Source organism: Pseudoliparis swirei, chromosome 2 (assembly GCF_029220125.1).
Source record: "Pseudoliparis swirei isolate HS2019 ecotype Mariana Trench chromosome 2, NWPU_hadal_v1, whole genome shotgun sequence".
Taxonomy (NCBI): Eukaryota; Metazoa; Chordata; class Actinopteri; order Perciformes; family Liparidae; genus Pseudoliparis; species Pseudoliparis swirei.
This window is the reverse complement of record NC_079389.1, coordinates 11,520,713-11,548,705: the sequence shown is the minus strand read 5'-3', so window position 1 is coordinate 11,548,705 and position 27,993 is coordinate 11,520,713. Positions and strand designations below refer to the sequence as shown.

The 27,993-nt window shown below is 40.1% G+C and overlaps 1 protein-coding gene and 1 pseudogene across 1 annotated transcript; both read left to right on the top strand.

The window, feature by feature from the left end:
- Nucleotides 1-1,692: 1,692 nt before the first annotated feature.
- On the top strand, nucleotides 1,693-21,760 carry LOC130204437 (G protein-activated inward rectifier potassium channel 1-like). The gene is made up of 3 exons (XM_056431180.1): nucleotides 1,693-2,370; nucleotides 3,792-4,008; nucleotides 20,649-21,760. The coding sequence occupies exons 1-3, from the start codon at nucleotides 1,693-1,695 to the stop codon at nucleotides 21,221-21,223; spliced, it is 1,470 nt and encodes a 489-aa protein (XP_056287155.1). The 3' UTR covers nucleotides 21,224-21,760.
- Nucleotides 21,761-24,545: 2,785 nt separating this feature from the next.
- LOC130208091 (G protein-activated inward rectifier potassium channel 1-like) lies at nucleotides 24,546-26,401 on the top strand (annotated as a pseudogene).
- Nucleotides 26,402-27,993: the final 1,592 nt, after the last annotated feature.

Below are 27,993 nucleotides of genomic sequence, written 5' to 3'. Positions count from 1 at the left end.
CCATAACTGCTTCGCTGCTTTCTCCTTGTCTCCAGCTGAAACTGTCTGACATGATATGAATACAACATGACATGTGAATTTCAACGCTTTTGACTTCTTGATTGAGTGATAATTTGTGCTTTTAACAGGGACACATGCTGATTTAGTGCCGCACACAACAGCACAATATTAAGTGTAAACGTAAAGAGAAAGTTAGAGGGGTGCCAGGAGCTACTCTGTGTGTGTGAGAGAGGTGCTGCTATGTGGTTGGTCCTGCCTCATGTGTGTTTGAGAGGCAGCAAGCCTGCGGGTAACTATGGTGTGGGTGTATTCCTCTGTGACCATGATCTGAGTAATACAAAGAGTGAATTCTGACCAGTGAATCCTGGTTGGTTGCAGCACTTTTCACTCTGTTGAGATCTCTTGTGTGTAGCACACTGGATAAGGTGGGTGCAGCCACCCATGAGATGGAAGAGGGGTCATCAATGCCTGTTAGCGCGGGTGACCCAGAAGAACAACCGGTAAACAAGGCGCATTTGTAAATGTCCACTGCAGATGCAGAAAATGTTTTCACTATTACCTTAAAACGATAGAGATAAAGCAGTGAAGTGGTGCTATTTATTTCTCATATTTGTATAAACATATTCACCTATTTAATTATACAATACAGATTGTGTTCATTTTATTGCCAAAGGCTGAACGTGGCGTTTAGTGAGATTATTATATTTGAAAGTCATCCCGCTGCTGTTTTCCTCATATTTGATCACTTGGAAAAAAATAACCAGTCAAATGAGGCGAACCCTCTTCCCTCCTTCTTCTCCTCCTCCTCCTCCTCCAGATTATCTGTCTTTGTAGTTTCACCAGGCAACAGTGAGCGCATCACTGGAGCTGTGGAAGTGCGCAGGAGCCGCGCAGGGAAATCGACGGGAAAGAGACATCTCAGCGGCCAAAAAGAGCGTGTGGTGGATCTCTGCTGCTGAACCATGAGAATCCAGTCGACATTTCTCTGAGAGAAGGGAATAGGTGCCCGAAAAGAGCCTGTTAATCAGCGTCGATGCGCGCATCCAAAAATGACGACAGTGGGACAGTGATTTTCTTTCTCCATCTCGTCATTTTGTACATGCATATGCTTTGATGCAACTCATATCACATGCATACAGATTTCAAAGGAAGGGCTGGAAACCGAATCATATCCAACACAGACGCAAGTGCCCACAGAGACGTGTCATCCTGGAAACCATTTCCAGCGTCTAATTACGCGGAGATATTGGTGTTTTTGGGGCCGTGGAAGGATTTTGAACTTTTGCATGACAACTTACTCTGTGAGTACAGTTTTGAACAGGTCGATATAGCCCCAACCTTCACGGGCGATGAGTAATCCACGACGCAGCTATTGAAAACCTGGACGGTGACTGGCGCGTTTGGATACATCATCCTGTGGGTCGCAATTTTTTTTCACATGGCAAATCTTCGGGGTTTGTGAACTACTCGTCCATTATTGAAATTTCATGGCTGTAGAGTGTAGCAACAGTAGCGTGTGGCGGAAGAGGACGGTGCAAGACTAACTGGGGGCGAAGACAGGAACACTTTCATTGCCTCATTTCCAAAGAGGAGACATTGCGCACGGGCATTAACGACTGCAGCAACTACAACACAGACTTTTTTTTAGATCACTGAATCCTTCGTGATTTCTTTCGCTGCTGTCATCGTAGTATGTCTGTACTTCGAAAGAAATTTGGGGACGATTATCAGGTAGTGACCACCTCATCAAGCGGGTCTGGATTCAGCCAGCCTCCCCCGGAGAAAAAGAGGAAGAGGCAACGCTTCGTGGACAAGAACGGGCGATGTAACGTCCAGCATGGGAACCTGGCTGGTGAAACCAGTAGATACCTCTCAGACTTATTCACAACACTAGTAGATTTGAAATGGCGCTGGAATCTATTTATCTTCATCCTCACCTACACCGTTGCGTGGCTCTTCATGGCATCCATGTGGTGGTGCATCGCGTACATCAGAGGAGACCTCAACAGAGTGCACAATGACAAGTACACTCCATGTGTGGCCAATGTCTATAACTTTCCTTCCGCCTTTCTCTTCTTCATAGAGACCGAGGCCACGATAGGATATGGTTACAGATACATCACAGACAAATGCCCCGAGGGGATCATTCTCTTTCTTTTCCAGTCGATCCTCGGATCAATTGTCGATGCCTTTTTGATCGGCTGCATGTTTATCAAGATGTCTCAGCCCAAGAAAAGGGCCGAGACGTTGATGTTCAGTGAACACGCAGTGATTTCTATGCGAGATGGAAGACTAACTCTCATGTTCAGGGTTGGCAACCTGCGTAACAGCCACATGGTCTCCGCACAGATCCGCTGCAAAATACTGAAAGTAAGTGATGCTACTTCTCGTCGGGATGCATCGACTGTTTTTCTTCTGTTCCCTTTGTTTATCATGTCTATGTCCATGCTTCTTTTTTTAAACTGATGCTGAACGGCCTGCATCTTAACATTACGCCATGACTGCAAATTTGCAAATAAATATAAATAGACCAGAAGTCACCAAGGCATATTTTTAAAAAAAGGATGGGGGAAATCCATCAAGTTTGCCAAGAGGCCTTTCTGTACCTACATCAGACCTCTGAAGACCACGTTCTTCATATGCTCACTGTTTTAATGTGTTAATACTTGTATACATGTGCTGATGTTCCATATTAAGAGAACATCATGGATTGCTATGCTGTCCAGCTGCTGGCTTCACAAAAGTCCTTTCTAAATATATATACACTTTTAAATGTTCTACAATGCAAATATCCACCAATTATTCTGTAACAATATTGTGGAATAATATAGGAAATTAAATGCAGGCTTCTATAAAATTTAAGGTACTTTACCATTCAAAAGTTTGGGGTCACTTAGAAATGTCTTTATTTTTCAAAGAAAAGCACTGTTTTTTCAATAAAGATAACATTAATCAAAAATACACACTATACATTGTTAATGTGGTAAATGACTGTTCTAGGTGGAAACGTCTGGTTTCTAATGAAATATCTCCATAGGTGTATAGAGGCTCATTTCCATCAACTATCACTCCAGTGTTCTAATGGTACATTGTGTTTGCTAATCGCCTTAGAAGACTAATGGATGATTAGAAAACCCTTGTGCAATTATGTTAGCACAGCTGAAAACAGTTATGCTGGTGATACAAGCTATACAACTGGCCTTCCTTTGAGCTTGAAGTTTGAAGAACAAAATTAATACTTCAAATATTAATCATTATTTCTAACCTTGTCAATGTCTTGACTATATTTTCTACTCAATTTTCAATTCATTTGATAAATAAAAGTGAGTTTTCATGGAAGACACGAAATTGTCTGGATGACCCCAAACTTTTGAACGGTAGTGTAAGTATAAACTCAGTTTTCCCCAATAAACACTGTAACCATATCCATCTTTGTGAATTCTTAAAATGGTTTTATAATTCATAATTTACATGTGCTGAAACAGCAGGTTATAAGGCAGATGAATTCAGAGAAAACAAGACATTTTAACCAGTGGATTTGATTTAGTTTTTACACAAATTACACATTTTATGCATGTATTTACATTAAATCACATCCTAATTTGGATTTTCTTGACTTTCAATTAAGACATTTATAGCCATTTTTCTGATATGCTGAGTGATTGCTCTGATTGCATATGCATGTGAACATCTCCAACAAAGGCTCTGATATGCTGTAGATAAGTCTGTCTTCCCCCTTTCCTCCCCCACTCAACATCTCCATCTCTGTCTTTTCCTGTACGCTTCCTTAGTCTCGCCAGACGCCCGAGGGCGAGTTTCTTCCACTGGATCAGTTGGAGCTGGACGTGGGTTTCAACACTGGGGCAGACCAGCTCTTCCTCGTCTCCCCACTCACGATCTGCCATGTGATTGACACCAAAAGCCCCTTCTACGACCTCTCCCAGAGGTCCATGCAAACAGATCAGTTTGAAATTGTGGTGATTCTGGAAGGAATAGTAGAGACAACAGGTGAGTACAAGCAAACGTGCATTATATCGGCCTCCTGTTCAAAATGAGAGCTTGTTTGGCTGCATGTTGTGGCGGCAGCCTAAGCTGACGATGTTCTCCTTACAATGTTTTGAGGTGCTGCAATTTCGATTTCTGCAACACATCTCATGGATAATTTCAAGCTCCATCATCGGTGTTAATACTTCCAAATGGACACACTGTTGACCCGTTTATTGCATTTTATAGATTTTTTTTCTGTGGCACACATACAGAGACACAAGAGGTGAATATCATACATGATAGATGATTCTTTTAATGTTGCAAGTATTAACTGAACCAGTTTTTAATCATGCGTTAAACAGCTTCTGGGTTTTGGAGGAAGTAGAGCCAAGATTTAAGCCAATATGTGAGTTATGGAACCATTTAAAACTCCAGCAGGGTCAAAGTTAGGCTATGTACATTTTCTTTTCTCAAACACATTCCACCCCTCCACCTTTGTGGCGGTGCAGCATTTACCTCGTAGCTGCTTTTCTCTGAGGGGATAATAATTTGCTTTGTAAGGGCCCTGTGGAATTAGGGAACTCCAATTCCACAAGATGAGTAATGCCCAGAGTAAAATTCTCCACTGTGGTCATTTTGAATTCAACCGTTTATTTGACACAGCTGACACAGTGTGGGGAGAGCTCCTTTAGGATTCTTGCATGAACGGAGGAGCAGTTGTAAGTGGTTGGTTAAGTAAAAACAGCATGTGACAGGGAGACTGACGCAGAGGACCGCAATTAGCAAAAAAATAGCAAAGATCTTTCGCTCCTAATAGATAGATTTCATCATTTAGTGCCTCTTTCAGTCAGTCATTCTGCAGTTGAGACATATCCCAACTGCATTCTTGAGATTCTTCAGTCTGACAGAAGCTTTAATGTAGATCTGATGAGATATGACATAAGTATGGTGCTTATATATGTCAATGAGTAATAATATGGAGTATGAGTGCAGTCAGTTTAAACACCTGATGTATATTTCTGTCTTTCTTCTTTTCTCTTAGTTGATTATCTATTAATCCAATTAATTACCAGTAAACATATAGTTTCAAAGTAATTTTTTTAACGAGAGCAGTTGAAAAATTGCTATTGTGTCGAGGTTGCTTTGGTTTTAAGGTATGGAAATATTCATTGTGGCAATGTGACTAAACTATCTTTGATATATCATCAAGTATTTTCTGTGTGGCAGTGACTGTCACAGAAGCACATGACCGCATATCATTTATAATAGTCACAATCTCAGTTTTGATGCAACGTTTTGGTTTGGGAAATTTATGCTCACAGTTGTACATCATAGACATTTCATAGGCAGTTGTGGTGATGTGACGTCGGTGGAAAAGGCTGATGTAAAAAAAATCTATGGTTAAAAAATGATGTACAGTGAAAGTCTAAATCCTCAGACGCTTTCATTCCGGGACACTGTAACTCTGTTTCCATGGCAACCTCTCCTTGAGTATTCAGGATTGCAGCACTGCACCTAAACTTATTTTTTTATTTATTCCTATGGTATAGAAATCATAACACAAGTTCAGTAATAAAACAGGCAAACATGCAATGCTGAACGTTAAATTAAATTGCTCTGTTGACAACAAGGCTTGCTATTAAGGAGTCTCTCTTCTGAAATATGAAAAGCAAACGAAGGCGTTACTGCAGCAAGAAGTGTCTGCCAGAACAGGTGTTACAGCCGAGAAAGAAGAAGATTAAATATTTATGAGGCTTGGTGTTTACTAGCGAAGAAGCTGCCCAACTCCCCAGATCTAGGTTGTTGTTGTTATTGTTTTTTGTTATCTGTGGAAAACCGTTGTCTGGAACACAAGAGAAAGTATTTTCCACGACATATTAAAGCTACACAATCACTGTCTCTGCGTCCATTCTCCTAGATAATAACACAGGGCAGTGGACTCTTTTGGACACAGCGACCTTTTGTCCTGCATTTATTATATATACTATTTTGGACTGACTGAAGTTCTCTTCATGCATCTCGGAACAGCATGTGTTTAGAATTATTCCATTTCGATGTGACCTCTACATTGTATAAAAAAAGCGAGAGCTATTTCTTATTCCTTGTGAAGAGGAGCCTAATGTGTTTTCGATCACCACCTGAGTGAGATGCACCATCCGAATAAGACATGTCGGAGGTCTGGAGTAATGCCAGTTGTGGCTTTGCGGTATCGAGTTTGGTTTTCTTACAGAAGATGTTGTGCGGCTGTGGAGGAATTGGCTTTACATTACATTGCAATGAATGCACTGTACTGCACTCTGCTGTACTTCCGACTGCTCGCCCTGCAAAACACAATAGCTGTAAGAAAGTAAGGCACAAACAAGAGGCCGGTCGTAACACATTTGCAGCACTAGGGAAATTATCTGACATAATAATAATCAATAAATGCAACACAAAGCACATCACTCCCCATAAAGTATAGAGTTACAACAGCGTCCTCGGCTCTAGAGCACATATGCATGTACGGCCCTGTGTGTGTTACGTTGTTGATTTGAATCTCAGCACAATAACACCAAGCTGAGTAACTCCTGAATTATTTGTGCATTGCAGGCAAATGTTTGGACAACACAAGAGGAATTGAACACGCCCAGAGTGAATAACAAGTAATGACTGCAGCCCGGTGAAAACTGGTGATCAATACAATTTGTAAAAGAAATTTAATTGTGTGACAAAATGAAATGCCTACTTACTTTGGTTTATTTGGGGGCAGTCCACATTAATAAAAACATTTCAGGAAATGCACCAGAGTTAACCAAGAGGCTATTTTCCATCTGTTGTCCCAAGAGGCAGATGTTACAAAACAAAAAATAGGTTTATACAATATTGATGCTTTACAATAGGTGCATAAACAATGAATAGAGTGACAATATTAATATACATCGTATTATCATTCAGGAGACTCTTAGACATTGCCAAGTACTAACAAGACATGCAACACAGAGACTCACAAATGAAACACACACAAAGCAAATAAAATGAGGGATAACTATGTTAAAATAGAATGATAATGATTAAGACAAGATTATGCTGCATTGTTAGACACTTAATAAACCCTAGATACTATATTTTATGGTTGGACAATATGTTTGTGCATTATGACAGAGTCCGCAGAGCAGTAACATCTGGTCTCTTGTAGTGTTTGCTAAACAAACTCAATATTCCCTCTTTTAATTATTATATGGTATGTATTAAAATGTGGTTAATATGCTGATTATTTTTAACAGCGACCAAACTATGCTTTTTATCAACCTACTGTACTGTGTACTGCGCGTTCACAATTCATCCGTACTACCCCAGTAACACGATTCCCATGAATGTAACACCGACATTATCGAAAAACATATTGCCAACTCCAGTTTATTTGAGCAAAAGTGGAGGTACTACGTAACAAGGTACAAAACACTTTAACCAGAGGCTTCTATTTCACAGACCATTTGCTCTTGACATAACAAGGAAAGAAAAGAGAAGTCAAAGAAAAGCCAAGATGTTACATGTCAGTATTCGATCCGTCTCAGCTTCTCGATTCCTTCTGCTCTGCGATGTTACGTTCTACCCATCATGCCTTGCAGGAAGGTCTGCCTCTGATCGCTTACCGGTGCTTAGAACGAGGCTGGAGAGGAGTGACTCGGCAGTGCACGTTTGTGTTGCTCTGAATGACGTAGTTGTTTTTCTCTTCTTCAAATTCACTTCTGATCATTTTTGAGGCGAGAAATAAACTGTTTGGATTTGGAATATTTGCAGTTCCACGAAAAATGATGATGGTGAATTGTAGTATTGTCTCAGTGTTATCGGAGTTGCGAACGCCTCACACATGAGTTTCATGGGAAGCAGGGGGATGCTCGCCTGCAGGGGTTGGTTGCTAGCCAGCAAGCGAGTCGGGCCCACAGACTGTGTGGTTCTTATAGTGGAGGAGCAGAGCACAGTGGGGCTAACTGGAGGCTGTTTAGGGGCTGTGAGACCGAGGCAGCCGACTAAGAGTCAAGCATCATGTTTATATCAGAGAATACCATCATAATAATAAATAATAGTATTATCAATAATATATATTTTAAATTGTCTTAAAACTGTCATTATTCAAAATCTGCACAGTTTATTTCTCGTCTCAATGGGATGGAATAGCCAGAAAAGTACGCTGAATACTGCAAAAAGTGACCGGATGCATACATCTTGGTATTTTGGTCATACTGCATTTGACCTATTATGACTTGTTAAGACATACTAAATATTTTTTGGGGGGGAAGTTCCACTATTTTATGTACAAATTAAAAATGTGCAGGTAGATGGAAAAATGCACTTAATTGGTTCTACCTACCAAAGGGCTTCTTCTAAATATATCATGTTTATCATGAACATGTGAACAATATTTCACAAGCACATTTTTATATAGTAACATCTTGATAGATTTGCAGGGTCTCTTTCATTGTACAACAACAGACCTGACTTTGACTCATCAGCAGATTCTGAACTACGACATTCCATCTTAAAATACATTGAAGTTTAGATAAGTGTCCCATCTCCACCAGTAATGCTGTTCAACGCTGCAAAGGATTAAACACCAAGCCAGAGGCAATCTGTTCATTAGTGGAGCTGATTCCTGGGAACCCAAAATAAACGGTAGCTGCCAGCAACAGACGTTTAGGTTCCTCCATCCATGAAACTAATCAGTGTAATGATTTTCAGTGTCGGATTTGTACATGATGCAGTTACACCACGACACTCCTGTCTGAATGCTGCAGTTACCGTATGCTGACGATCTAATCCAATGTGTATTTAATCATTTAAAACCAGGCCGTTTTCAGCTTCAAGAAATAATAACCAACACACATAGACAAGCTGATGATTTATTTTATGAGGAACTCAGTCATTCATTCAACAGAAAGAGGGTTGTCAGCACATCCGTCTATCCCTGACGTTCTGTATGGTGTTTGGGGTCTCACGTGGTCGCAGATCCTCACCAGCTCTGCAAAGTGTTTTTAAATGTACTCATCAGCTACGAAAAGCAATAATTCCTGAGGATAAACCATAATCAACACAAAACTCTTTTCTCTTCAAAAAGATGTTACTTAACATGCACATATGTGCAGTGTGATCATTACATGTGCTGTGAAATGCTGTGAAATGCACAACACGCAAAAAAGTCATATTTAGACATGTAATAATATAAGTAGTCTGTATACTCTAAGTATATATTATAATATAAGTATATAGTATACTATAAGTATATATTATAATATAAGTATATAGTATAATCTAAGTATACATTATAATATACGTATATGAATATAATACGCTGCAAATAAGTCATATTAAACATGTTTTCTTTTTGCTTCGTTGATTTTTTAGGAAGTTAACTTCATGCTAAAATCTGCCGTCTTGTTAATTGTTTTCCCTCTTTTGGTGACAGAGCACATTTGTACCGGAGGCAAACGCTCGCTGCTTACCGAGCTAACACATAATCCCCATGTTTCTAAATGACTTTCCGTTGAATGTGCGATGCACACAAAACACATCGTCCCACTTCATCTCTTGATTCGGTTATGAGGCAAATGGTGGAAAACATATGAAAAAGTTTCTTCTCTTCAATAAAGTTTTGTGTTGATTTTGATTATTTTGAAAGATTTTTGTCAGCCCACTCTTTTTCATACTGCTACAAGACAGTGTTATGGAATACAAAATAATAGCTATCTGCTCATTTTAAAACGAGTGTGGGTGGCAGGGGGTTGGTTACATATAGACTGGATCCACTGGTGATGTTTATTCATGTGTGGACAAATGCAGTATTGACGAGAGAGAACAGCTTTGAATAATTAATTGCCTACCTGTATGCTTAGTATTTGTCATTGTGCCACTCTTTTAGGAAAAATATATATATATTTTTTTATTAGGGCTGTCAATAGTATTCAGGTTTTAGGGAAAAATATATATATATTTTTTTATTAGGGCTGTCAATCGATTACATTTTTTGTTGTTGAAATTCATTAATTGCGATTAATCCCTGTAATTGTCTCTATAGCGCCAGATTACAGCAGAAGTAACGTAAGGTTCTTTTCTTCAAGACGTCTTTGTTCTTTTATTAAACTAAACGTCTGTTGTTGATCGTCTCTACAGCAGCATGTCATTCTGTCTCGACGCTCACTCTTTCTCGGCTCTCCGTCTCGCCGCAGACGTCTCCGCGTGCCCGTGTCGGCGGCGCGCGAGAAAATCACTGCACCTTCCATGGAGCACCGAAAGAAAGTCACCTCTTCCGCTGTGAATATCCTCTGTTTCTCTGTGAATATCGAGGAGCAGGAGAAGGAGGCGGAGTGCAGCGGTTTGACTCAGAAGAGTGCAAAAACTTGCAACACGAAGTAAACAAAGTGTTAATCGTGCGTTAATTGCGTTAAAAATTTTTTTAAGCGTTAATCGCCAAATTAATGGATCCAGACATAGATTAGCAAATTTTATGTGTGACTAATATACGATCAAATATATTCATTCTTTATTTTTTTAAAGTAATTAAAGAGACTCTTGCCACTCAGTTCAGCTCAATGAAAAAGTAATTACCTGACCTACATAAACGTTGTTATATGACAATCATCAAATCTTCAATTAAGTAACAATAATTGTACCGACAATTGTGCAACAAATACACATAAAGTGTATAGGCCTATTAAGAAATGAAATTAAGTTTAATAATTGCCCTGTCAGCATAATTAATTTGAAAGGTCTATTGCCCCCGATTAGTAGAGCAGTCTATGTCATGGCCCGATCTGTGTTTCATCAGCAGCAGCGGTAATTGAAATGAAAATGGAGAACTTTCTAACGTGCCGGAGGCCCAATAGTTTCAATCATATGAGTAAGAGGTCTTCGCCCCGGAGGCCTGGGGTCGCCAGACGTCAGGAGCTCCAGAGCTGAAGTAAACCGTGGCGCAAGTGAACCCCGGATATGAGCCAGGACCGTGCTATCCTCTGGAGAAACTGACCATAATTCAGTCTGAGTCAGGGGTCAGGAAGCTTTTTGACTGGAAGAGCCAGGGGGGGGGGGGGGGGGAGGGGGTGCAAGTGACTTTTTCTTTGTCTTTGCTCGCACACGCGCCGCTGCCGGAGCTCGGGCTGCGCGCGAGAGAGCCGAGAAGTGTTAACGCGACACGTAGAGACAGAGTGACATGCTGCTCGTTATATACGATCAATAACAGACGGCTGTTTAGTTTAATAAAAGAACAAAGATTTGTTCTCTAAGAAAAGGACCTTAAATTACTTCTGCTGTAATCTGGCGCGATAGAGAAAATTACAGTGTCGCGGGCGGAGATTATTATTTTTTTTCAACTCAAAATTGTCTGGAAGCCACATGCCGTTTTTCAGCTACCTGCCTTGAATATTTTACTGATCTTTAGCTTCACAAAAAAACAGTTCGATTTGATTACATTATATATTGGCATCTGCTGAACAACTCACTACCCTCTACACACGAGCCGCCCTGTTTGCTGGAGCGTCCATGCTGCTTTGAATAAGACTAAAATTAGCTTTACTAATTTCAGATAAACAAACGGGTATTCTAGGAACTCATTTGTGAGATTTTCCTCTTATGTCTATTGTACATACAATAATTGCACTGGGAATGAACTCCACATAATGGGCCTTGTAGCGAACCAGCTATGACATCCTGGATTCATTATCCCTTTTAGATGAACTGTGCTGGCTTCCCAAGGGGGACCAAGGTAATTATGTCTTTAGGGATTTGTCAAGTCTGTGTTGGATGGCAATAAATCACCAGCAGGGAGGTGTGGTGGCAGACCTGGGATGAACCGTTATGACCAAATCACCTGAAATGCATTCACCAATAATACCTCAGCCTTCCTATCACACTGAGAACAGTTAGATGAAATTGACTTGGTCCTTGTTGTCTCTATTTTAGAAGACGTGCGCCCTATGCTGTTTTGGTAATCAAGAACACAAACCGGAGACCTCGGTATTAACCCTTGTCTAGAATGAGGACGAACACTCGGGGCAAAGTGTAACATGGCCATAATTGAGATCACATTGTGGCTCCACTTGCCTCCGAGGTCACGAGGAAGGTTGTGATGCACTAGCAGTGTTGGTTACTGGCAGCATTGATTGGTTGGGCTGCGACCGGCTCTTAAGTCCAGGTGAATCAATCATGCGGCCTAAAAACAGAGTCGCATGAACATGTTGTTCTTAACCCTTGTGTTGCCTTAGGGTCATTTTGACCCGAATCAATATTACACCCTCCCCCCGCCTTTGGGTCATTTTGACCCGATTCAATGTTTCACCCTCCTGTTACCTTTATATTTACTAACATATTTTACCCGTTGGGTTCAATTTGACGCCAGCAATTAAAACCTCCAGAAAATTATTAGAATTAATATTGTTTTCCAAGTTTAAGTGTGAGGCACTTTATGTTTGTTTGTTGACTACCGAAAGAACACCGACATTAAACATTGAATGGGGTCAAATTAATCCTAAAGCGGGGGGAGGGTGTAATATTGATTCGGGTCAAAATGACCCTAAGGCAACACAAGGGTTAAGACCGTCTTCTAACAAGACCCTCCTCTCGGACCCCCCCCCCCCCCATTATCTCATCTTCATGACTTAAGACCTAAGTAGAATTAATACTTGAGATAAATATGAGATTAGGGCTCTCACTGACTCAGTCTGTTTTATAGAGAGAAAATATTTGTATGATCATCTCTGCAATCATTACGAAATGAGGAGAAAGTAAGGATTTTTTGCTATATGTACAATTGTGGGCGTTTGGCCTCAAGGAAATCCATCAATTGCTGCTCAACTGGTTCCCTTTCAGCAGTAGATTGTCTTCACTTGGTAATATGTGCTCTCTTGGCTGAGTTAATGACCGGCTGCCATATGTTCCTCTAGCCTGCCTGACATCCCACCTAGTGTGGAGATGGTTGGCAGCCCCTGTTCCGTTCCCTTCCCTTTCCAACAGCCTCCACACTCAAGCATTTCCCTCAGCATCCAGGCTCTCCCCTCCCCCACAGCAGTGCACTTCCCCTGCCTTTTCCCTCCACCAGCTTCCTCCTTGCTCTCATTGCTCAGCCGGTGCTGTATGTGGAATAAGCATCAGAGCAGCAAACACGCCATCTTCACAAATGGACCACATTGGGAAGCAGTATTTAACAGAGGGAGGGGACTTTGAAAAAGTACAACTCTAAAAAATAAAAGTTCACTGAATGCTTGTGGATTTCTCTACACTTTACCATTTGATGGTGGTCACCATAGAAACAGATTATCCGACAGGACTTGTCACCACAATAGCAGTATCTGTATGAAAATGTGATTTTTTTTAACCCTGTTATTGGTATTGCTCTGTCCTTTGTTAACATTATATTGAACAGGGTAACGAGTCAGTTGTAAAAAGCCAAACTACTAAGAACCACATTATTTAGACTGGTGAATTGAATATTCCTCTCTTCAGTAAGCTCAACACCCCCCCCCCCACCACACACACACACCCCCGGCAACCTTATTTTCTGCTCTCCTTCAGCTTTACAGTACCGCAGTCAGTGCAGCAGCTTAACATGTCGTTACACCGATCCTAGAACGACACCAAAGAGGTATTCTGCTTCCTGTTTTGCAATGTGAAGAACAGAATCATTTTCTGGAATGAATTGCTGCTCCTCACAATCCAGCAATGCAACAAAGACATTGGCCGCAGCGAGTGCCCGATATTGAGAGCAGGATGAATCTTGGATGGTGTGGCGGTGCTCTGTATGTGCAGCATCCAGATTCACAGGCTTTGCATCTTTTTGCATGCAGTCTTCTCATACACAACACTTAAGCTGTTTCCACAGTGTGATAGACTCTCAGGGGACTTTGCTGACAGCACTATGATGTTGAGTGTGCTTGTGTACTTGTGTGCTTGCGTGCATACATGTATGTATGTATGTGTGTGTGTGTCGGGTGAATTGGTGAGAGAATAAGAGGCAGACAGAAAGAGAGACAGGCGGAGGATATTTGTGATTCTGAAACAAAATACTCTTTTATGTCCACTTCTAGAGAAGTCATTTGACTAAAGCTTAATTTTGAGTATAACTTGCTTGGTTCCTTCAGTTGTTGAATCATATCATAACACCAATTTAAGACAATAGTTTGAGGATGGTGTGACAGAGCAGCAATAAATAGATCTCTGCTCTCATGCCTGGCCCGAGACGTTTCTCCGTCCTCACTATGTCAAGTGAAGATCTCCAGCTGAGAATTGGATTTAGCCAGGAACCAAATGGATATGATGCTTCTACAACCTGGATGAGCTTCTTTTAGATGAGAGACAGTCAATACCACTTAGGCTAGGTTCTTTTATAGCTACTATCGAGAAACACTGACAGGCTGCCTCAGAGTCTACAGTGCTTTTCTATTGCAACCCCCAAAGAACCCATTTTATCTCCGCTGTCACTCTGCTGACTGCACGGCTGCTTCACGTTGTTGGACCTGAGAAGCAAACAGCTCTGTGTTATCAAAGGAAAGTCCATTTATTTACAGTCTCAAGCTGAGATGGCTTATGGGTATCTTGATCTCAAAATGTATTTTTGACACTTCCTGCCTCTTTGTCTTTTTTCAGTCCATAATGGAATCAGATAGAAGTCCTATAACAGTCTTGCATAACACTGTACAGTGCAGATAGAGCACTCTAATCTCCAGACAGACATCCCATCTTAGTGATGTGTTCCCAAAGTCCACTTCATTCACTGAGGAGAAACAACAACATTTGATTTTCATATTGTGATTATGCCTGGAGATTTCATTTAAAAACATGATTGATGCGGAGATGGCAGAACAATTTCACACATTGAAGCAGAACACGTTTCTTCTTTGCTCTCCCATGTTATTTCCTCTCTGAAGTTTCCATCAATGGGATGCTTTCTTCTTCTTCTTATACATCTGTTTCAAATTTGTGGATTCAGCAGAGGATTAATCTAATGCCCCTCATGCTGTCACATGGTTATTGCATACAGCATGAAAGCAGTAAACTGCCTGGTGAACTTCAGCCATGAGGGACTTTTGATGGGATTTCACACTGTGTAGGATTAAGATTTGCATTGGCCAGTCAGTCCGACCACCCAACCTTTAAGCTGAAGGTATACTTTTATGAATAAAATAGATGGAGATGTCATGGAGCAGCTCATGATATGTAACATTATTCGCAGTTTTGTAATATTCATTTTCAGTATTTATTTTCGAATTGTGCTGTTGTTGGATTGGATTGGATTGGATTTTCTATAGCGGACGTGCAAGCTGTAAACACAACATTGACATATCTAGCCCGTATAAAGTTGTTAGGTGGCTAAAAAAAGTCTAGCAGGCTTCGAGCAACATTAGCAATCTATCATAGTTGTGTTTTGGGCCACCCGGGGAATCGAAGTCCACTATTTACTTTCTTTTAACTTTGTTACGGTCAAGAGGTCTCCAGCAACTCTTGAGAAGACAGAACAAATATATATATATATATATTTATATATGTATTTGTGTGTGTGTGTTGGTGTGTTTGTGTGTGTGTGTGTGTACAACAGAGGCATCGTTAGGCCTATTTTAGGGAAGCTTTTTGTTTTGTGATGTCATTAAATTAAACTATTGATTCAAACATGGACGCGTTATTTTTAACTCTAACATGCTAGATATGTGCGTGCGTTCTGGTTTGTATGTCTTCCTCCTCTTTCAAATTACAATCCAATAGCCTATCATCATACCTAATGATATAATCCCCAGGCACTAGTATCTTGGGGAGGCTGCTGCGCTGGCTTTCTCACTCTGCCATGTAAAGTCTCTTGTCAACGACAGCCAGGAATACAGCCAATGAGGTTAACTCAAAGTAATGACGCACGTAGTGAACTTGTAAGTCCAGGTAGTTACAGAATGTGGCTATCGGTCGTTGTTCATGATTGTTAACTGCTTACATTTAGGTTTACTTGAGGCAAAGGAAAGGGAATAACTGTCTCCAGTGAGCGACAGTGTGAACGAGCGAACTCGAAATACAAGAAATAACTATCGACATCTCTCCATTCTTTGCATAACCAGGCATAACCAGACTTAACCAAACATACCACTTCCTTTGGGGCGTAGCCCCTCCTTTCTGTGAATCCTACAAACACAGGGTGTGTCAGAGGTGTTTCACTCCTGCTGCTGCTGGAAAATACTGATGTGAAAGATGAGAGTGAATCATAACCGTTAAATTGTTGAAAATTGCAAAATAAATGCTCCGAAGAGCTGCGGGGAGCTGCAGAGACAGCCTTTTTATGTGGTTTGTTCCGACAAGTGACCCTTCGACATTACACATTTTATGAACTATTTTTTTCAAATTATTAATCAGAAAAGCTTTATGTAATTTTTTAATGCAGTATTTTTACCTGACAGTAATTATTATCTTTTTGTTTTTAGGGACTTTAAATACCTATTGTGCATCACTGAGAAGGGCCACTCCATTGATTTGGGATTTATTTGTTTTGCTTCATACTTAGTCACAGAGGGAAACAGATTACCATTTACTGAGAATTGTTCTTCTCGACGAACATCAGGTGTAAAACGTTCAAATAGTTTTTTCTCCAACAAGCACAACAAGCAATACCCAAAAACATAATTTACCAAAGTATAATAAAAAGAGAAGCAGTAGATGAAAATGGCCTTTGTTTTGCATTTTGGTTACACAATCATAGATTATTTGATTGTCAAAATGATTGCTGAATAATGTTATTTTTGTAATTTGTAATTTTGAATAGAAACTAAAGGATTAAAGCCAATACAGCTATAATAATAGCAGATAATTGTCTCAAAAGACAATTAAAAACAGCAAGACATGTTTTGTAAGAATTTGACGTCAGTAATGATGTCATGTGTTGTTCTTATTTTGGATTTAGCCGGGTGTGGAGTTTCCTGATAGTCGATTGGTTAAAGACGGAGACATCGTTACCGCAGTGTTCCTTGTACGATTTGAGCAAGACAAACTCTTATTACAAAAGATCTAAAACAAAGATATATCTAGGTGCACCCACGGAGTGTAACAAGCGTGTCCAGAAAATAAATTCCTTTATTTTTGTGCTTGTTTGGATTTAACTTTCCTGACATACTGTATGTTAATGGCTGATGCCAACACCTATAAGTGACTCTGAAAACACTGCACAGCTCATCTAGGGTTACATGTTTCCAGCAGCAAACAGCAGCAGAGATAGGACGGTCATGTTGTTTCTCCCTTACTGTGTGTGCGTTTGACACAATGACCACATGGAATTGGATGTGGTGCCATGAAGATGACACAGAGGTAAAACAATATCAAAGAGGACAAGGGAGAAAATCATTCTGTGCTTTGCTGATGAGAAGCCAGAGTGTGATGTACCTCTTGTGTGTCATAAAAGGTCACGTTTCAGAGACAGTAAAACCAGTTTGGTCTGACTCTGGAGCCACATGAATGATTTACCCCTAAATGGAAAATTCATTTTGAGTTGAGTTTGGATGTCGTGTTCTCAGAGAGAGACTTTTGTTCTGTTTTGTCACTGTTACTTGTGACCAAACTCAGCAGTGAAGAGGTTTATGGCTGTCACATGCACACATTCCTACAGTTTTGTTTCCATAGAAACACTGAGTCCTGGGCAGGCGTGTTTTTTTGAGTTACATAAGCTTTTGCCAGTAACACAAAATACACACCGATTTGGGTATTCTCATTTGACTGGATTCTTATTTTTAGGATTTACATTCAGCGAGTGGAGAAAATATATGAATCTGGTTTGAATGTTTTGTGCTATTTTTAGCTGTAAAACTGCACTCCGTTTGATCGCAAGGTCTCTAACTAACATGTTTTCCACATAATGAGTATATTTCTATCAAGTTTCGAGTTGTGCCATGGCCTGAGTGAAAGTTAAGTCACACAGTTCACTATTGTTGCTGTGTCTGCTATACTGCAGGCCATATAGATGCAGATGTTTGCAGAGCCGCCGTTTTTCAACAACAAAAATTGTACATGTGTTGCAACCATGTCAATAATTATGCAACGGCTCAGGCATTAGCTCATGAATTATGTATGGAAAAGTAAATGCACATTAAAGGCCATGATTAAGTCTAATCTCATTGTTAGTTTTTGAAGACGAGTGTAGTTGATTAGACCATCCACAGCAGGGAGATTTCTCCCTCTTTTTGTGTGGGGTTGAGTGGCTCTGGTGAGTGAGCGGTTGAGCCCCAGGCCAGCAGGGTTCATGTCGTTCCAGAGACGCAGGTCCTACAGTAACTCCTACACCATCGGCAGGAACAACAGAGCAGTATTAATACATCCAAGATGAAGCTATTTGGGTCTTGTGTATTACTGTAGCAACCTCTTGCCTCAGGCATCATTTCATTTCACTTGTTCCAACCTTTTTCCTTATCATGCACCAGCAAAGTAGCTATTGACGTTCTAGCCCTGTGTCTGCGGTATGGAGGTCCAGTTAACATTGCAGCATTGACTGTGCTATTCAATAAAGCAAGTCTGGCTGACTTCTGGTCGTGGTTAAGTAGCTGTTTTAAAACCAAAATACAGAGCACTTTACATCAGAATCCCTGACTGTTACCTGTTGATGAACACATGGTGACTATGTTTTGGCTGCAGGCGGTTTAAAAGGCTCACAATGCAAGACAATTTCCATTCACACTTGAGTCCCAATCGCTTTGGCCCTAAAGTTCTCATTAGCCCTGCTCGCTTTACTCACTGCCACACACTTCCATATGCCCAAAGGATCTAGGAGTGCAAAGCAATAGTGCAGAAGTAATACTGTGAATACCCAGAACGCACTTGATGTGCAGTCTCTTGCACATCTGCGTTTGTGTACCGAGCTGTTATCAGTGAATTATTTTATGACCTTGGGAATAGGGTGGAACCACAGATGCCTCCAGTTTTGATAATGACATCCTCACAATCTGCAGCGGTGTCTCACTGTGAGCGAGCGCTTCATCCTAATTTGGACCCAACTGTCGCTGCCAGAACAATATTTAGCTGGAAATTAAAACATTTGATAATAAGCTACTGCCGTCACTGTATTCCTAATGGATTTCAACAAGTCTTAACAAGAGTGCCCTCGGCCATTCCGCTCTGTTAAAATAAAGGCTTTTGGGACTGATGAAACCAATTTAGGGTTTTGTCCAAGATATGAACCTAATTATAGATTTGCTATGCTCACTTTTAGCAAGAAATTAAAGTTGTGTTTTCATCAGAATATGAACTATGCCAAGGTGGATAGGGCTTTGCTGTGAGCAATGCAGTATGATATAATGCACAGGCAGCTAGCAGCTACAGAATAGTGGTGATGAGTAATCAGTAATAAGCATCCAATAACTTTTTTCCAAATCATTTAATCATTTTTTAAAAGCTCATGATTTTGATAATTGCATTAATTTGTTTCCGAAGATGTGAGGGGAGTTTTAAAGAAGGGATTTAATTCAGAGTCCCTTCTGAGGAAACATATTCTTTAAGTGTATCATTTTATTTTTTTGTGCAGAGTTTGCAGAGCATACTTAACGGGTAGGCACACACACCCAGAAAATGTAATATAGGATATCTATATCCTAGACATATATTTGTAGTTGGCAAATTAAAGAATTTAAAGCTTTTAACTAAACTGTCAGACTCACTTGGGCTTCTCTCCTGCTGAACAATGCAATGTAATGGATACTTCATGTAGCTTTTTGTGTTTTTGATTGAATTGGGGTTTCCTTTCTTGGGTCAGAAAGCTCAAAAGAAAAGATCCTGAAGCCTTTGCCTGCAGCGAGCGGACAGCCAGCACCTCTTGTGGGTTCCAGCAATTATATTATCTTAATCCTCTATCTTCAGTGGCCATGCTGAAGGAGTGGATGAACTGTTAAGCAGCATGAGAGGTGATGTGTGTTTTGAACAGTTCTGTAGCATCGCTCTGTTGGTGGGTCGGGCGGTTAAAGATATCCGGCGGATAGCGACCGAAATAGCTGGACCGGGTATCGGTAATGACGGACCGATCTATTCATATCCGTTTTTATATACATTATATTAGAGCCCCAATAATTAGTCCAACTTGACCCATTTGTTGCCGCATTAAAGTTGTTGACACTATAAATATAATTCCTGTTAATTCTGAAAATTTCTTAAACAAATTGCTTATATCTATATTGATATCCACTTTTAATATCAAAGGTGCATTGACAGTTCCTTATTCATAGGAATTTCAGAATGTAATCCTTTATAAAAGGAATAAATATCCTTTCTTATAAAACACATTCGACAAATAACAGTGAATTATCTTTCAATTTTAGACAGGAAATTACTCATAAACATCACATTTGGAAACTAAGAAATATAAATGTTTTTGTAATTAGGCAGCTGGCTTTTTAATAAATGAAGTATTTATTCATTGAGGCAATATTGTTTGCTTTGTGATGGGAAATGGAAAGAATCCTGGTAAACAGTGTTTTGTTGATTATTATGGAACAACGCCAATAATCTAATTAAATCAGGGCTTTGTTGTTGACTAGAGTCATGAAACATTTCATCTTCACCTCTGACAAAGTCCGTGCCAAGAGTTTTTGAGGCCTCACAATGAAGTTATAAGAAGAAATCTGACCATTCATCCACTCAATGGTTGGTCTTTTTTGAATGTTTTTTTGTGTGCTTCTTTTTGACAGGGATGACCTGCCAAGCGAGGACATCTTACACCGAGGATGAGGTTCTGTGGGGACACCGCTTCTTCCCGGTTATCTCCTTGGAGGAAGGCTTCTTTAAGGTGGACTACTCTCAGTTCCACGCTACATTCGAGGTTTTCTCCACTCCACACAGCGTGAAGGAGAAGGAGGAGGCTCTGCTCCTCTCCTCGCCCCTCATGTGCAACAGTGGGGACAAGCACAGCTCTCTGAACTGCCTGGAGGACAATGACAGCACCAACAAGCTGTCCGCCAAGCTCCAGAAGATCACAGGGCGGGAGAACCTGCCCAAGAAGCTACTGAGGATGAGCTCCACCACCTCGGAGATGACTTACAGCTTTGGAGACCTGCCCATGAAGCTGCAGCGAATCAGCTCTGTTCCAGGCGTCTATGACGATAAGCTGATGGGTAAGACCTCCAAGATCAGCACGGAGCCCATGAGTAAGTCCGTGGCGGACTTACCTCCCAAACTTCAGCGACTGGCTGGGGGAGGAGGGGGCCGGATGGACGGACACCTGCCACCCAAACTCAGAAAGATGAATTCAGATCGCTTTACATAGAGCAGGCAAAATATTTTAAACTTATGCCACCTTTGTTTCCCTCCCTGAAGTCCTTCTACTATCCCTAATTTATTAATGGACAATATTCTTATATGAAAGGAAATGTAGAAAATGTGCACATATACCTTATATGAAGTAGGGTGATGGGTGTGTACATACTATGAAAGACCTCTGATATTTTTTTTAGGAAGATGTACAATTAGCACAATCTGGCATGAAAGAAATCGTGCATGTAGAGCAGAATCTCACTAATTTTTGGCATGACAGTTATTGGTATATTATTTTGCAAAAACAATTGCATCTGTGATTTTACAGACGGTGAACAATTGCACAAAGCCATATAATTTACTACGTGAAAAACCTACATTACATGGTTCTAATTTGTGGTGATGAACAGCACACACATTTGTTTTGAGTTGATTGCTTTTGTTGTTTAATGTAAAATTGTGACAATGTTACGTTGATTGCATGCTCCTCTTATTGACTTAGCTATACAAAGGTAATAGACAACAATATTTAGCCTTAATTATATTACCTTGTTTCCATTTTCATGTTTGTTTCACAACTGGTCTTTTGGTATATAGACTATTTTACCATGTGCGATTTTATGACTTTTGAGATGCAGATGTTTGCAAGAGCCGCCGTTTTTCAACAACAAAAATTGTACATGTGTTGCAACCATGTCAATAATTATGCAACGGCTCAGGCATTAGCTCATGAATTATGTATGGAAAAGTAAATGCACATTAAAGGCCATGATTAAGTCTAATCTCATTGTTAGTTTTTGAAGACGAGTGTAGTTGATTAGACCATCCACAGCAGGGAGATTTCTCCCTCTTTTTGTGTGGGGTTGAGTGGCTCTGGTGAGTGAGCGGTTGAGCCCCAGGCCAGCAGGGTTCATGTCGTTCCAGAGACGCAGGTCCTACAGTAACTCCTACACCATCGGCAGGAACAACAGAGCAGTATTAATACATCCAAGATGAAGCTATTTGGGTCTTGTGTATTACTGTAGCAACCTCTTGCCTCAGGCATCATTTCATTTCACTTGTTCCAACCTTTTTCCTTATCATGCACCAGCAAAGTAGCTATTGACGTTCTAGCCCTGTGTCTGCGGTATGGAGGTCCAGTTAACATTGCAGCATTGACTGTGCTATTCAATAAAGCAAGTCTGGCTGACTTCTGGTCGTGGTTAAGTAGCTGTTTTAAAACCAAAATACAGAGCACTTTACATCAGAATCCCTGACTGTTACCTGTTGATGAACACATGGTGACTATGTTTTGGCTGCAGGCGGTTTAAAAGGCTCACAATGCAAGACAATTTCCATTCACACTTGAGTCCCAATCGCTTTGGCCCTAAAGTTCTCATTAGCCCTGCTTTACTCACTGCCACACACTTCCATATGCCCAAAGGATCTAGGAGTGCAAAGCAATAGTGCAGAAGTAATACTGTGAATACCCAGAACGCACTTGATGTGCAGTCTCTTGCACATCTGCGTTTGTGTACCGAGCTGTTATCAGTGAATTATTTTATGACCTTGGGAATAGGGTGGAACCACAGATGCCTCCAGTTTTGATAATGACATCCTCACAATCTGCAGCGGTGTCTCACTGTGAGCGAGCGCTTCATCCTAATTTGGACCCAACTGTCGCTGCCAGAACAATATTTAGCTGGAAATTAAAACATTTGATAATAAGCTACTGCCGTCACTGTATTCCTAATGGATTTCAACAAGTCTTAACAAGAGTGCCCTCGGCCATTCCGCTCTGTTAAAATAAAGGCTTTTGGGACTGATGAAACCAATTTAGGGTTTTGTCCAAGATATGAACCTAATTATAGATTTGCTATGCTCACTTTTAGCAAGAAATTAAAGTTGTGTTTTCATCAGAATATGAACTATGCCAAGGTGGATAGGGCTTTGCTGTGAGCAATGCAGTATGATATAATGCACAGGCAGCTAGCAGCTACAGAATAGTGGTGATGAGTAATCAGTAATAAGCATCCAATAACTTTTTTCCAAATCATTTAATCATTTTTTAAAAGCTCATGATTTTGATAATTGCATTAATTTGTTTCCGAAGATGTGAGGGGAGTTTTAAAGAAGGGATTTAATTCAGAGTCCCTTCTGAGGAAACATATTCTTTAAGTGTATCATTTTATTTTTTGTGCAGAGTTTGCAGAGCATACTTAGCAGGTAGGCACACACACCCAGAAAATGTAATATAGGATATCTATATCCTAGACATATATTTGTAGTTGGCAAATTAAAGAATTTAAAGCTTTTAACTAAACTGTCAGACTCACTTGGGCTTCTCCTGCTGAACAATGCAATGTAATGGATACTTCATGTAGCTTTTTGTGTTTTTGATTGAATTGGGGTTTCCTTTCTTGGGTCAGAAAGCTCAAAAGAAAAGATCCTGAAGCCTTTGCCTGCAGCGAGCGGACAGCCAGCACCTCTTGTGGGTTCCAGCAATTATATTATCTTAATCCTCTATCTTCAGTGGCCATGCTGAAGGAGTGGATGAACTGTTAAGCAGCATGAGAGGTGATGTGTGTTTTGAACAGTTCTGTAGCATCGCTCTGTTGGTGGGTCGGGCGGTTAAAGATATCCGGCGGATAGCGACCGAAATAGCTGGACCGGGTATCGGTAATGACGGACCGATCTATTCATATCCGTTTTTATATACATTATATTAGAGCCCCAATAATTAGTCCAACTTGACCCATTTGTTGCCGCATTAAAGTTGTTGACACTATAAATATAATTCCTGTTAATTCTGAAAATTTCTTAAACAAATTGCTTATATCTATATTGATATCCACTTTTAATATCAAAGGTGCATTGACAGTTCCTTATTCATAGGAATTTCAGAATGTAATCCTTTATAAAAGGAATAAATATCCTTTCTTATAAAACACATTCGACAAATAACAGTGAATTATCTTTCAATTTTAGACAGGAAATTACTCATAAACATCACATTTGGAAACTAAGAAATATAAATGTTTTGTAATTAGGCAGCTGGCTTTTTAATAAATGAAGTATTTATTCATTGAGGCAATATTGTTTGCTTTGTGATGGGAAATGGAAAGAATCCTGGTAAACAGTGTTTTGTTGATTATTATGGAACAACGCCAATAATCTAATTAAATCAGGGCTTTGTTGTTGACTAGAGTCATGAAACATTTCATCTTCACCTCTGACAAAGTCCGTGCCAAGAGTTTTGGGGCCTCACAATGAAGTTATAAGAAGAAATCTGACCATTCATCCACTCAATGGTTGGTCTTTTTTGAATGTTTTTTTGTGTGCTTCTTTTTGACAGGATGACCTGCCAAGCGAGGACATCTTACACGAGGATGAGGTTCTGTGGGGACACCGCTTCTTCCCGGTTATCTCCTTGGAGGAAGGCTTCTTTAAGGTGGACTACTCTCAGTTCCACGCTACATTCGAGGTTTTCTCCACTCCACACAGCGTGAAGGAGAAGGAGGAGGCTCTGCTCCTCTCCTCGCCCCTCATGTGCAACAGTGGGACAAGCACAGCTCTCTGAACTGCCTGGAGGACAATGACAGCACCAACAAGCTGTCCGCCAAGCTCCAGAAGATCACAGGGCGGAGAACCTGCCCAAGAAGCTACTGAGGATGAGCTCCACCACCTCGGAGATGACTTACAGCTTTGGAGACCTGCCCATGAAGCTGCAGCGAATCAGCTCTGTTCCAGGCGTCTATGACGATAAGCTGATGGGTAAGACCTCCAAGATCAGCACGGAGCCCATGAGTAAGTCCGTGGCGGACTTACCTCCCAAACTTCAGCGACTGGCTGGGAGGAGGGGGCCGGATGGACGGACACCTGCCACCCAAACTCAGAAAGATGAATTCAGATCGCTTTACATAGAGCAGGCAAAATATTTTAAACTTATGCCACCTTTGTTTCCCTCCCTGAAGTCCTTCTACTATCCCTAATTTATTAATGGACAATATTCTTATATGAAAGGAAATGTAGAAAATGTGCACATATACCTTATATGAAGTAGGGTGATGGGTGTGTACATACTATGAAAGACCTCTGATATTTTTTTTAGGAAGATGTACAATTAGCACAATCTGGCATGAAAGAAATCGTGCATGTAGAGCAGAATCTCACTAATTTTTGGCATGACAGTTATTGGTATATTATTTTGCAAAAACAATTGCATCTGTGATTTTACAGACGGTGAACAATTGCACAAAGCCATATAATTTACTACGTGAAAAACCTACATTACATGGTTCTAATTTGTGGTGATGAACAGCACACACATTTGTTTTGAGTTGATTGCTTTTGTTGTTTAATGTAAAATTGTGACAATGTTACGTTGATTGCATGCTCCTCTTATTGACTTAGCTATACAAAGGTAATAGACAACAATATTTAGCCTTAATTATATTACCTTGTTTCCATTTTCATGTTTGTTTCACAACTGGTCTTTTGGTATATAGACTATTTTACCATGTGCGATTTTATGACTTTTTGAGTTGATCAACTACAGAATATGTTGCTAGATGATGCATTTTGAATTTGAAAATGCATTATTCGCATCATATGACCTGTCTGAAGTGGGCACTAACCCACACAATTTTCACTTGCTTATTAAAGTAAGTTGAAAGAGTCAATACATTTACTCGATAAGCACAAAGCAATCTTTATATAATACCCTGTGATATTAGAAAGCATATATGGGCATTCTACTCATAAATCAACTAGGAAAGTAGTTCTGTACTGTGCAATTTATTTGTTTCATCATATAACAAAATCAATCTAAATATATGGTAGGGCTGTGTGGTCATTCATACAAGACACTCAATTAGAATTTCAACTTAGGTGTTACTTGTTAGATTTAGAGGTGGGCCCGTGAGGAAATCATAGCCTTTGTCTTAAGGACCCATAATCTGCCTCCTTTGTGATGAAAGCAATAATATTATAATGACTAGAATCTTTATATAGCCACAGGGTCTACCACAGCCCCATATTCATTTTGTTTACTGAATCGATGCCATGAAATCCGGTTTTCTCTAAATGTGCCATAGACATTGTATGATACCCAATCTCTTCAGGAATAAAGATCTAACCTAAATGTTTAGCATCTTGCTACTTTGACTAGATGTAATGCATCCTCTACCCGTTCAAATAAATGAAATGTATTACTTATTAAAGGCGGTGGTCAAAATGATGAAAGACCAACGACATGGTTACCTCACTGTAAAGAGCCGGCACTACGGTATAAGTCTGAACTTTGCCAAAACCTAGGCATATTCAGATCACTGTGCCCACAACACATTTTGACATAAACATATGTAGCTACAGCCTCAAGACGGTTCTCTTAACCTAGAATAAAGACTGTATATCAGCTAGCTCTGTCCAAAGGTGAAACAAGTCCACCACTCACTAAAAAGCAGATTATTTAACATGTTATGTTGGTTTAAGATTTCTTTTTACCCAGTTTTTTAAATCCATTTCTTTTAATCTGCACAGAATCGACATATAATCCCTTTGTTGATGTACCATGCAGTGATCTTTAGAGATGCTGATGGGGATATTTGTTTAACCGTTGGACAGAGTCACGCTAGCTGTTTCCTGCTGTGTTTAGTGGTTATGCTGAGCTTATCTAACCGGCTGCTGTAGCTCCAGCTTTATTGTACAGATATGAGCGTGGCATCAATCTCCTTCTAATTTCAAATTGATTTCTAAGAAAGCAACGAGGCAAAAATTCACACCATAATTTAAATAGCATCTGCTATTTGTTACGGTCATCATATCTTTGCAAATATCTCCGAGGACATGTGCATTTACAATATGCATTTAGGAAGATGAGACAAAAAGCCCCGGTAAAAATGACATACTTGGATGATGACTTGAAGCCGACTGATACTGAACATGTGCTCGAGTAGATAACTATACAATAACCCTGTCAAAAATCTCAGGATTAGAGATGCTGGCGATTGTATCTTTTAAGAATCAGTAGTACAGTCTGCAGACCTTTTAAAAAAAACACAAACGATACAACATTCACAATGTATTGCTCTACACCGCGTTTATTGACAAATACGCTGTGTAAACATTGCTATTTCAGGAGAAACCAAAAGACTTGTAAGATAACCCAGATAAAGGATTGCACATCGAAACAGAGCCAGTGTCACTGCGAGAAGCCTTTTATTGTTGTGCTCTCATTGTTTTGATCATACCCTGCTTCATCACGGCTTCCGTTCATATTTCACAATACACCCGTTGTTGCCGTCAAATACGCTGTGTAAATAATAACCGGGTTTCAGGAGAAACCTTAAAAGACTTGTGAAGATAAGTCAGTGCCATAACTGTTGGTATCACAGACAGATGGGTTTATCTGTTTTTAACTTGAGAAAAAACCTTTTCTTCTGAATCTCTCAAATAAACTCCATCGATCAGAATAGCAAAACTGCTGATGGTATTATCCTCGGACTCCTTGGAGATTGGATGCAAATACCTTAAGGCCACCTTAAATCAGCACTTGCTCTGCCAGAAAACAAATGCCCTTTACCACCAAGAAGCTCTTTGCTCTAGATGTCACTTTGTTTGTCTTTTTGCTGTTGTTATTTTGTCTTCTGTCATGCGAGAGCTCTCCGGCAGAGCCTTTTATGCCTCTCCACAGAAATAGCATTTAAATTCTAAAATTATGTGTAATTAGATGATGTGGGAGGATTGTAGTAGGAGGCAAGAAAAGGGTTATTCAGAGTTTAAAATCGTGTTAGAATTCCATAA